The following is a 12,242-nucleotide window of genomic DNA, read 5'->3' as shown; positions in this document are numbered from 1 at the left end:
GGCTTATGAAAAAAAGAATCTGTTTTGCAACTGAAAAAAACCCCAACCAACCAGAAAAGCAAACCAAACTTCTTCAGCTACCTCTGAGCTCCTCTTTTTTTGTCTAGCAAATCAATTAATTCTAGGTCATTCAAATAAGAAACCTGTGTAGCATTTCCCTGCTGACAGTATAAGCATTGATGAGGACCCAGTGCATGCCTGGCTGCCAGGACACACTCACACCTACTGTACTTTGAACATAGGTGAAAAAAAAAATTCCTTCCAACACTTGCATCTCCTCTGCTGACGTTTCCTCCCAAACACTCAATTCTGCACAAATGCCCTCATCTACTTGGCTGTCACAGCGTGTAACCTGCACTCTGCCTCAGCAGCACCCACTGCTGGGGCCTTGGCCCAGGGTGTCCTTGGTGCCTGAGCCATGGCCAAGACAGCAGTACAGCCCAGTCCCACCAGGGCTCCTCCAGCCACAGACCCCAAGCCCTCCTTCAGCTCACGGAGCAGCTGATACCAGACCATGGCCACTTCCATTAAGCCAACAGCACAGAGCACAGAAGCCCCAACCATCCTGCTGCTGTGCACTAGTGCCATTGCCCTGCACAACATCAGGCAGTAGCACACCTGCTGATGCTGCCATGGAAGGAGAGACCATTATTGAACATCATTATTCAATATTATTTAAGTATCAGGTTTCTCTGTGGCAGGGAGGTGACAAAGAACACCTGTGGTCACACATTTTTCTACCAGCACATACTTCTGCATTTAAACTTGTAGGGGTTTTTACTGAGTTTACCTTTCAACAAAAGCAATTCTGTCAGCTTCACAGGAACTGTTCCAACCTCCTCTGCTATTGCTGCAGCTTTGTTTACTGCCCTGACAAAACCAGCTCAAGCTAAAAGGAACCTCTGCCTCCCTGACAAATCTCCCAGCCCTTCCTGCAGAACTCACCACTCTGCAGGTACCAGCACCAAACACACGTCCCACAGCTCTTCCCTGACTTCCTCACAAGTCAGCAGCTTCTGATGCCAATAAGTATGACAGAGGGCACAGACTCCCCTGCACAGCCCAATCCAATGTCCCACAGCCACGTCCAACCCACAATCACACACAGTCAAAGAGAACAGCTTGGGAAAAAAGGTCTGCTGGAAGAGCAGCAGCTGGAACAAAGCTGATGGGGGGACCCAGGGTCAATATTTCTCAGCCCCAAGGACCAGCATGATGCAGCTTGTAAGCAACTGGACTCATTACTTCTGCAAACTTTACAACACAAGCACAGACCTCCCTTCTCTACTGATTACCTACAAGTGGACAAAGTGTTTCAAGCTACACCTATGAATTAAAAACTTGCACAACCCAACAAGGGATGACACTGCAGTCAGGATATCACAGGGTATAAAAAAATAACTCAAGGCGGCAGAGGTTACCAGGAATGGGAAGGATAACAACAAAGCAAATCACCCACTTTTCTTGAAAATGTTTTATTTGTTTCTGAAGAGGCTGAAAACGAAAGCAATTCTCTATTTCAAAATACCAAATACTATCTGTAGCATGAATGAAGGAAGTTTTCAGAGAAAACTATTGCACTAGACCCAGATCTACTGAGCTACTCAGGACACTGTAACAAGGCTAGTGAACAGATCCAAGGATGGCAAAGCACCCTTCCTGTGGCTGGTTCCTGACTGCTGAGTGGCTGCTGCAGCTTTTGTCCCCTCTCCAACTCCTGACTGATTGGTACTATGTGCTCTTCCCACACAGTGGGACACAGCTGGTTATCATTGGCACAGTCACTGGCACTCTCAGGCACTAACAAACAGTGGGGAGGACCCAGCAGGTCACCCCCCCGAGCTGGTTTCCCCCAGGGCAGGCCCGAGGCACACTGGCAGGAGGTTTTGCATTAATGTTGCATTTCTTTTGGGATAAAACAGGCTGCCAGTACCACGTACAGGCAACCTGGTGTTACTATGAAGTCTTAGAAAATATAAACAGAGTAACAAGTTGCAGAGAGCTCCACAGCCCTGGCTGTGGAAGCACCAGGGGTTTTGCATCCCTGGCAGGAGGCCCAGCTCCAGCCGGGGCAGGGCAGGGTGCAGTGCTGCTGTACCCAGACACCAAGAGGCAAGTTTGGCCACTGGGACACAAATGACTTCAGGCTGTTCCTGAAGAACTAAATCCCTTAACCAATTTCCTTACAGTTCCCTGTCCCAGCTTAAGGAAGTCCTTATCAGCAACAGCAAGAGAAACTAGTTTCAAAAAACAGATTACAAGATGACACATTTATGATTCACAGAAACATCCAGCCGTTAAAAACAATTATCTTTACCAGAAATTCCACAGGGGAAAAGTTGTATTTCAGTTCTCATGAAGAGAAAAACTCCACAGCAGCACTGCACCCCAGTCTACTGTAAACTAAGAATGAGCTTGTAGATGATTGTGTCACTCATTTTGCCTAGAAAAGGTTGCTACTAGAAAGATCATCAATATTCACACTTAATTCAGCCATGCAAGTTTGGAACTTGCTCCTGAAATAATTGTGTTTGATGATATGAAAGCTGTAACAGGCTTGCTATTGCTGAGTGTTAAGCTTAAATAAGATTCCACAAGAATCCTCAACGTTCTAGACTTTGGGCTGGCTTGTTAAGTTACTTACAGTCTGGCTCACTGCTGAAGGTCTTTAATCTGTTGCTGCCTGCACAATGGTGGTTTTTTAACTGAGCTGACAACGGGCACTGACACCTTTGCCATCTGTCTAGTTGCCACAAAGCTGCTGTCTTCACGAACTTCCAAGGTGGGACTGGGACAATAAGGCAAATACAGGAAAACCTGGAAGTCTCAGAGACAATATTAAATCAGAGTTCATTTGCTACAGCACAGAGCAGGAGTACATTTGGTTAAGAGAAGAATTTTTTTTCTGAGACTGCACTGGCCCAGAACTATTGGTCACAAACTCCTATGACATTCATATTGGCTTGTACAGCAAAGTAGTCACGTATTTCTTCTTGTAACGATGTGTAGCACTAAGCACCATCACTCCATCCTACAGGAGATGGAAAACAAGTGAGAAACATGGTTATCTAAAAGCTCCAAGTGTGAAGAACATGTCCTGGCCTCTCACCTTGATAGAAAGTGCGTAGAGGTGGTTCAGCATGACATGGTTGGGTTCAGGGAGTAGAGCAGGATCGCACTGGTGGCAAAAAGAGAAAGTGAGACAGTGTGAAAATAACAAAGCACAGTTTGCTCATCACAGCTGATGGGTGACAAACACCATCTGTAACTACCTATGCTCACAAACACATCACACAGCTCCTTGCACTGAGTCCATCAAGGGATACAGGCAAAGGTTCAGATCCCTCCCATTCTCAATGCCATCATGAAACAGACCTCAACTACTTCTTACGTGCTCCTGACATTTTCATTGGTTTGCAGTGGGAAGCCTAGGGTTTCTGGGAGTAAAACAGCAATTTAGTTGTTTTTCTTTTTCCATTTTGAAGATCCATCTGGACATAAGTAATAAGGAATTTACCAACCCGACAACTATTCTAAGGTTTGTCCTCACCTGTCCGTGTCTGTACCCAGATTTTTTCCCAGTCTGTTCACACCCTGAAGGCCATTATTCAGCAAAACAAACAAATGTACTCACAGAAATGCCTGTGTCCTTGTTCAGGATGACCTGCAGCAGGTGGGGGGGGAGAATAGGTGGTGATTTAAAGCGCTCCTCTGCCTTCCAAACATAGGGCTCCTGGTGGTATGGTCCTGGGGGGGAACTTGACAATTCTGCCAGAAAGATGTTAAATATTTATTCTTCAATATTCTGTAAGAATATCTGCTCTTTATAGGTACATTTTTACTGGTACTCCAGGTCGATTTTCACATCCAGAAACACAGCCAAAAGAAATCAATGGCATGTAAGAGCTGCAGCAGCTGATGCAGTGCCAGAGGATCAGGGATTTAAGATATCCAAAAACTGTCTGACTCGAGACGAGCTGTGAAGATGTGGGAGGAGAAGTTCTGAGGGCCCTACTTAACTCCAGAACACTCCACTGTCATCTCTGCACAGCACTTCTCCAGCAAACACTTCACCATAAACACTGCTCCACAACACTGCCTCCAAAGGAAGCAGTACAAGCATGGTAGGCACATGTAAAGGGCAGGCACTACTCCTGTGCTGGGACAGGGCAATAGAAAGAGCTCTTCAGAATCTAAAGCAGTGTCAGGAAAGGATGTTACCACATCTACTAGAATCTCCTCCTGGCTTCTTGCACTATCCAAGTCTCACAAATCACACTTTTTTCAAAAAAGCTTTGTCCAGTGGAAATATGCATATAGCAAAACCTAACCAAACAGGTCTTCTGCCTCAGATTCAAAAGACAGGTCTTCTGAAGGAGGTTTTAAAGGTACTACTTCAGTCATGGTCTGAGCCTGTGTTAGCACTACTAAGATGCACCTAATTCCTACCTCTTAATGTGCAACTTCTGACCTCCTTAGCAGAGGAAGATGGAAGTAGGAGCAATGTAGGCTGTCAATATTGACTTGATGTTGCAGAGACTGATCCACTACTGAGTGCATTAAAGCCAGCCATTTCATATTGCACAGGCAAACAAATTGCTATTAAGCACCCATGACTTCCTCCTAATCAGATCTACAGTGACCTGTGTTGCTCTGTCAGGGGCTGCCTCCTTCATGCACTCCACATCCCTCCTCTGAGTGTTTGTGATTCCTGCACACGTCCACAGGACCTGACAAAAGTGGAGATTAATCTAGGCTGGAATTTTAACTCCAGATGAAAAGGAAGATGAAATTTTAACAGCTCTAAAAAGTGTGATATAAAATTACCAGTAGGCTCATACCAGACATGTCTGAACATTTTTGGGAGTCCACCATCAAAGCATCGAATACTTCAAAGTCAGTTTTCTTCACCTGTATGATGTTGTTGACAGTACCTAGCTGGCTGGTTACTACTGGCTGGGAAGAAACAAGATACACAAGTCAGAATAAAAAAGCTTGCAGGACTATTAGATTCTCAAAACAATACAGTCAGCCTTACCAAGAATGAGATATATTGCTTTTAAAATATGCTAGTACCAGATTAAGAAGATCTAATCACTGCTCAGTGTGAAGTTAAGAGCAAGTGCAGGATTTAGGGCTGGGGGATGGATGTCAGTTGAACCTGCTGGGTCCACAGCACTTGGTAAATTCATGGGCCACAGATAAGGCTAAGATCAGGTCTGGGCTGAAGTTCACAGTGATGACAGAGGAGCTAAGCTTTATTTCTGGCTTCTACAGGGCCTTCAGGGCCAGGCTAAGATCTGCATGGCCTGATGTAGGACAGAGTATGGCTGGTACTGTTGGTTTACCACCAAAACTAAGACTGGAGTCCAAGGCCAAGGGTTCAAATAGCTAAATTTACTGCAAGATAAATTCTGTGAGGTTCTGCAAGGTTTGCCAAGACAGCAAGAAGACTGGAACCAGCAGCTCTGAGTGATTAACTCTGAAGCAGGCAGGAACTGCTAGATAGCTCAGCATTTTACAGCACAGGAGGAAGAAAAGGCCTGGTAGGTTTTGGCACAACTACTGGACTATGAAAAGATGCAGAGCAGTGATGGCAACATTCTGGCACAGATGGCACGTACACTGCAGAAGAAATCTGGGCTGCCACCAATGCCACAGTGCTTTAAAAGACAGCCTGGCACTGGACAGGAAAAGCTCACCACCTCCTACAAGCCAACACCAGAGAGACCTTGTCACCTGTTACAAAATCTCCTGTCCTTTGAGGCTGACAGTCTGATGCTGTCACCAAGGCCAGCAGGGCTCAGAAATACCTCTCACCAGCTGAAACAGTCAGTTTCTGCTGTTAACCAATAAATACTTTCTCTCTGAAAAGGCCAGCTGTTGGTAGAGAAACCAGACAGTTTCTTCTCTTTGGTTGCCTCAATGAATACACCCAGTGAGTCAAAGAAAACATTACCTCTGAAGGATCGTGAGTCCACTGCCCATCCACAAAGAACTTGTATTGGTGCTCCCCTTCTGGCAGGTCCAGGATGGCCACAAAGTTATTGTGACTGGAATTTAAGGCAAACAATCAGCCCTGAGATATTCTGTAAAGTACCTCAATCTATAAACAGTGACAAAAACTGTAACACAGAACACAAGCCACCTCAGCATGCAAAAACTTAAAAAAGGCAGTGCCACATTTAAGAGAATCTCTGATGCAACCTAAAGCTAGAGCATCACACTAAGGTTAATGTTTGTTTTGTGACAGTAAGTCCCAACACATTCAAAATTAGTATCCACATCATCTTCACATTACTTGTTAGCACACGAGACCTCACTTTAGCTGTGAAACTCCTGCTGATGGAACAAAATCAGCTCACTCATGTTTCCTTGCCTATCAGTATTTGCCATCATAAACTGCCTTTCACAAATGCCTATGACATGAATGAACAACACTAGAAGATGAAAGCAGCCACTCAATCTCTCCGAGTTACTTTAGGTCTAAATTGCTGCTGCTTGGTAATTCTGATACTCCCATCCTGTGAACTTCCCAGTTCCTCAGAAGTCTTTACCAGCATCTTAAGGAAGATGAGAAACAGGTGATGCTATGATGCTATGTGAACAACTCAAACAGGTCACACAATGTCATTGTCTCTCTTCTTCTCAGGTAAGGAGCACAAGCATCACAGAGCTGGATTTCAAACTGCAGTTTGGAACAATTAACTCTTCTGCTTGAGCAGATTTGATTCAGTAACATGCTTTTACCCAGCCTCTAAGGGGGTCCAAATATCTCCCTTCCCAGAACACTTAATCTGACAAAAGACAAACGTGTCTTTCTGGGAATTTTTTTTGGTAAAGGGACATTTTATTCTTTCCTTCTTCCCAGATTAATTTTGCCATACCCCATCTGCCAGGCTTTCTACTGAGAGCACAACAGTAATACTGACGTTCCCCTGGCCTCTTTTGCAGGTCCTGTCTTGATAATTTATTTCACATTGTTAATGCACTGAACAATCCTTCCATACCTTTTCATCAGGCCACTATGCTCCTCCCTCAAGTTTCCTAAAAAAACCCCACACTTCTGCAACAGTGACAATGCAGGTACTCACTCACTGAGATGAGAAACACCAGAAACTGGCAGGAGACTAATCTTCCATGGATATGTCATCATTGACAGACAACAGACTCAGATCAACAGTTAAATTCAGACTTTCTGCCATCCATTAAGTCTTAAATTTTTGAAAAAAAACATTTGTCTAAATGAAATACTTACTGAGGTACAGAATTAAGCAGTGGTCCAGAGCTCTCTGGCAGGAAAAAGCACCTAACACAGATTTATTCTCTCATTCATGCAGTTTACCAGCAGGTATCCCAGGCTCAGAGTTTCCTAAGCAGAGTCTGGACCTTTTTGGGCAAAAGCCAATTCTATGGCCAAAGTACATGAGCCAGCAGAGACAATACACTTAAAACCAGCTTCATCTTACACACCCTGACCCCACCCCAGGTAGCAGGCTGCACAACAAGGATTGTTTTGGGTCATTCATGCGTGGTGTCTACTGAACAAATCACTCCTTCCAAAATGACCCACAGCTCAACTTTCATCCTCTGCCACCCAAGAATCAAAAAGTCAGATTCTCATCAAGGGCTTCAGAAGAGCAGCAGTAAAGTGTAACTCAAAGCACAACACCAACCTGTCAGCTGACCACCTTTCTCACTACACTGAGTAGCCACAGTCCCTGGGGAAAAATATCATTGATGCAGCAGCATCAGTTTATTACCTCCTTGTCAGAGGAATTTTACTCCAGTTGTTGAAGGACCCAGATAAATAGACTTCTTTTCCTCCCCCAGTCCAGCGAAAGACCGTTGGTCGAGCTTGAGTGGGAGTTTTATCATTCACTTCCAGATCTTGTTGCCAAGCTAGGAATTCTTCTTTCTCCAATGGAGCCTACAAACGCAGTATCTTAATCAAATGAATTCTTTCCTGGCACACTCAGACAACCTGTATTTTCCTAAAGGCATTTTTCTCTAAGGTACAAGACAACTGTGCATTTCTAGATGCTGTTCACAAGTTAATTTACACAAATTCTGCAAAGATGTTAAAGCCTTCCAAGTTTGCAGAAAGAGTGGAAGGCAGAATAATCCCCCTCTCTCCATTTTAGATCAGGTTAAAAAGAAATTACTTGAGCGCACAAGAATTTTCAAAATACACAGGTATAAGAAGAGGGAGAAAAATAATTAAGAAGAAATAAGCTTAAGAAGCATTTAGATTATACAGATACTGTAGGCACAAAATTTGTAGACAGCAGAAAGATTATAAGTTGTCTGTAGGAAACAGCTCTGTCCAACAGTCAAAATCTAAGTGTGGTTTTAAGTGTGGTTATCCTAAGTGTGATTATCCTAAGCAGGACACTCTTATGAAGCATGATACACAGCAAGATGTTTCTAAGAATCCATCTAATACTGATCAAAGATCTAGTTCATAGATCTTCTATTATGGAAAATAATAGATAAAACGTCGCTTGTGACTGCAAAGCATTAATGATCCAAAGGAAGCTGGGACACTGCCTAAAGATGGGGAAGAGCTCTGAGCCAGTGACAGTTTTTCTACAGTTAATTCTTGCTGGAAACCATGAGTTTACACTCATGATACCTGCTTGAACATCGATGCAGTATCTCTCCTTAGCATAAGGAAGCAAGGGACACAGCCAGTGCTGAGACAAAACTCGATGGCAGGATTACTGCAGGTGGCTACCAGCACCACAGCCAGACAGCATTCCCATGCTAGTACTGTCAGAAGGCAAGAACAAACCAGCAGTACCTTCATTTCCTCTGAATGGAACAAGTCTGTATCTTCAGGACTGTCCATTAAAATTTTTGGTCTATCACCCTCTTTGGTACTGATGACTCCTCCTGAGCTGTCACCTCGGGATGCCTTGTGCCCATGACGCTCTAGGCCAGCTCGCTCACTGCTTGTGTTCCCCATTTTTAAGGGCCTAGAAGAACAGAAAAAGGCAGGTTAGCATTAAGTTAGTACTTCTGAAGGCAGAACAGCAGTAGGTGGGAAAGCAGGTTCATTGGTAGACCTGGGCTCTGCTTCTGAGTTGAAAAATCTATGAAACTTGATTAACCCAGAAGAGTAGCATCTTAATGCTACATCACACTGAGATCAAAGACACTAAATGACAATGTTTAACTACGCTTGATAACGTGCTACAGTTCAACATCCTCGTGTCTCTGCAAGACTCAGCCACTCTTAGAAGTTGACTGAACAGTTCTCCTTCACTACAGCACACTGGTGTTCTGTCTTCTCAAAGTTCTTGTTCTTCTGTCTTCTGAATACTCACGCATATCATGTTCTACCACATAAGCTGAAACACCAGCAGAACTTCCTGCCAGAAGGTTTCAAAAACAGCCTAGCAGAACCATAACTTCACTAGAAAATAGTTAGCTCAAGGTGGCAACCTGCTGAGGATCCTTACAGCAGCTGGCTGTGGCTCTCAAGCACAGACAGGACAATTGTGCTGAGGCTCTGCTGGAGGCTTTCTCCAGTGTCTGCTCTTTTCTGAGAGGCAGGGGCCTGCTGTGCCAGAAACACGACGCTCCACAGCCCGTGTGGCCGTATTCACAGAAAGAGGGGATGAGACTAGATGCGTGTGTCGTATCTCATCCGAAAGAACTACCTACAGGTGAAGAGCAGCAGCGAAGAGGTGCCCGAGGGCGCCGTGCGGAACCAACAGGGCCCCGCCGAGCACCCAGCAGGGTACAACTGCACGTATAGGATACTGCTGTTCCCTGTAAGCACGGATGGCAGCCGGGTCCCCGTGCGGGGGGCAAACCCGGGCCTTGCAGCCCAGCGGCCCCGGCTCCCCACGCGGCCCCTCCGTCGCCATAGGAACCATCCCCGTAGCAACCGGCAACCCCCTGCCTGGATCCCCAACCCCGCTCCTCACCACTGCCCGGGGCTGCCCCCTGCCCTGCCCAAACAAGGGAACCCACCTCCCGCCTTCCGAGCCCGCCGCTCCCCACCGCCCAGAGCTTCCGCTTCCGTCCGGCCGCGCACCCGGGCTGCCGCCCCGGGACAACCAGAGCCCGGCGCGCAGGTTCCGGCACCGGGCGCTCGGTAACCGGCCGGGGCTGCTGCCGGGCCGCGCTCCGGCAGGGCCGTGGCGCCAGGCTCTTTGCCCACTGTCCCACCCCGTATCTACTTGATAGAGCTGCTAAACCGGGGCCGTAGGTATGAAGTCGGCAGCGAAGCGTGATGACTCTTTACCTGCCTCTGGGAGCAGTTTTCTTCAAATGACCACCACAAAGAGGTTTTGGATCTGCAGGAGAATTGCAGATGAGTGTGCACAGGGACACTGGAACTAGGCAATGAACACATTAGCCCTCTTCGTGAAACGGGAGCAAGAGCTGGCTGAATGGACGCTGCCTTTAGATGGTGAAAGCAGCCTATGAAACCACCAGTCCATGGCTCTTTCCTCTGAGGAAACAGATGGAAACTTAACTCCTTAACTGTTTCCCAAATTAAATTACACTCATATATTTCTCTTAACATATTTCTCTAAGCATTTCCAATTACACTATCTCGTTTTACCCTTTGCTCTTCCTCAGCTGTTGCTGTCTTTCTTCTACTTTTCTAACAGGCACAAAGCTGTAAGGACTGCAGGTTCCTGGCTGGGCAGTTCTCTTCACGAGGAAGGTGTTGTTTTTCTCTTAACCAGTCAAAGCAACCTGCAAACACACAGAAGGATTCCTGCCAAATCCAAGTCTATCCTTGTGGCATGCTGTGGGGAGAATTCTGCCAGGACAGACCGATTGTGCCTATTGGAGAGTGCACGGCTGGCTCCCACTGTGTTTTGAGGAACAGCTGCTCCCAGTTTGTCTTTCATGGGTAGAACAACTCAGCACGGGTCAGCCTGCCCAGGGGGTGTGAGGGGAATGCATGTGGGCAGCTCTTCCCCAGCCCTCAGAACAGTTACCCTGCTATAAAGTGCAGCTGTTGTTATTTTGATATTTCACACAGCTTAGCACTTCTAAATTCTTTGCCTCCAAACCCAATTATTTTGTTCTCCCCAGTTCTCTTTTGGCCAGCACCAGTGCACATGCCTATGCCTGCAGATACTACCATGTCTTGTCCATCACTTGCCCAGTAGGACCATTGTGATGGTCTACACAAGTCAGCCAGACTCATTGCAAGCAATGGTACCTTCACTTTGAGACCCATCCTCATTTATTTGCAATCATTTTCATTACTTCTAAGAACCACAGATAAGTGACAAATGGTAGGATAAGGACTAATAAGCTGTGGGAACTAATCTATGGTAGGTTCAAGCATTATGCAATTTAAAGTTCTGATACTAAATGGATGGTTCCTCCCTACTCAGTGAACCATACATACATACATGTACGCCACATGCCAAAACCTTTGGGAGTTACTGGCCTGTGGACAGGACAGAGGTGATAGACACAGCCTTTTTAGCCTCTGGTGGTTGGGCTTCACTGTTGCTGCCTTCTCTTTTCCCATGCCTGCTTCCTCTTCAACCCTGACTCCTGTCTTCCCTCACTGTCAGTCGTGACAGGTGGGTGTAGCACAGTCCTGGAGCAATCAGCCTGTACTGGTCCCCATGAATTAGGAGGCCTGGATGACATTACACCATGAACAACAGTCTTATGTGGGGGGCTTACCATTGCTGCCCACTAAATCATCACCTTGCCTCCTCATGGGCATGTCTGTATGCATGGTCATCACATGCACTGGAGTATTGTTTTGTCCTGTCAGCTTGAGTGGGAGCCCAATTCCCTTACATCTGTTAATGCAGGAGATGTGGGAAGCAGGAGATTAGCTAAGACATGCCACAAGGGCCTGGCAGAGCTCATCCACCCACTGATTTTATGGAACTCTGGAGTTTTGCTCCTCCCTTTAACAGCATCTGTGACATTTTGCCTCCCTTCAAGCTCTACAACTTGAAGGGTATAAAATCTCCCTTTCTTTCACTCCATCCAGCACCAGCCCTCACATTCCAAATACCTTTTCTACCCCCGCCCCTTTACATACCTGTCTTAACCTTCTTTTCCTTACTGCCAGAGGAGGATGTAACAGATCGGGAGCTGGTTCATGTTCTTCCATCAAGACTTCCATATGTGTCACAAATGAGGTTCCTGGTTCACTTTCCTAGTAAGAATGTCAGAGGTGTCACTTGCCACTGAAATAATCTATCATAACAACTCTCCCTAGTTTTCTAAGCTGCCTTTATGTC

At 45.9% G+C, this 12,242-nt stretch overlaps 1 protein-coding gene across 1 annotated transcript; it reads right to left on the bottom strand.

Moving 5' to 3' along the window:
- Nucleotides 1–1,437: 1,437 nt before the first annotated feature.
- On the bottom strand, nt 1,438–10,026 carry PRKAB1 (protein kinase AMP-activated non-catalytic subunit beta 1). The gene is made up of 8 exons (XM_051634250.1): nt 9,982–10,026; nt 8,804–8,978; nt 7,764–7,930; nt 5,960–6,053; nt 4,842–4,956; nt 3,635–3,768; nt 3,110–3,178; nt 1,438–3,031 (listed from the first exon to the last, which is right to left on the bottom strand). The coding sequence occupies exons 2-8, from the start codon at nt 8,966–8,968 to the stop codon at nt 2,954–2,956; spliced, it is 822 nt and encodes a 273-aa protein (XP_051490210.1). The 5' UTR covers nt 8,969–8,978; nt 9,982–10,026; the 3' UTR covers nt 1,438–2,953.
- Nucleotides 10,027–12,242: the final 2,216 nt, after the last annotated feature.

The sequence above is a fragment of the Apus apus genome, chromosome 16 (genome assembly GCF_020740795.1).
Source record: "Apus apus isolate bApuApu2 chromosome 16, bApuApu2.pri.cur, whole genome shotgun sequence".
In the NCBI taxonomy this organism is placed as follows: Eukaryota; Metazoa; Chordata; class Aves; order Apodiformes; family Apodidae; genus Apus; species Apus apus.
Note: the sequence above shows the minus strand (reverse complement) of the source record. Positions and strands in the feature narration are given on the sequence as shown.

Coding starts and splice junctions, on each gene's coding strand:
- PRKAB1 (XM_051634250.1), bottom strand. CDS start 8,968: ATGGGGAACACAAGCAGTGAGCGAGCTGGCCTAGAGCGTCATGGGCAC. Junction 6,054..7,763: donor AAAATTCCTCTGACAAGGAG/GTAATAAACTGA, acceptor CTTAAATTCCAG/TCACAATAACTTTGTGGCCA. Junction 3,769..4,841: donor AAAATGTTCAGACATGTCTG/GTATGAGCCTAC, acceptor TCTTTCTGGCAG/AATTGTCAAGTTCCCCCCCA.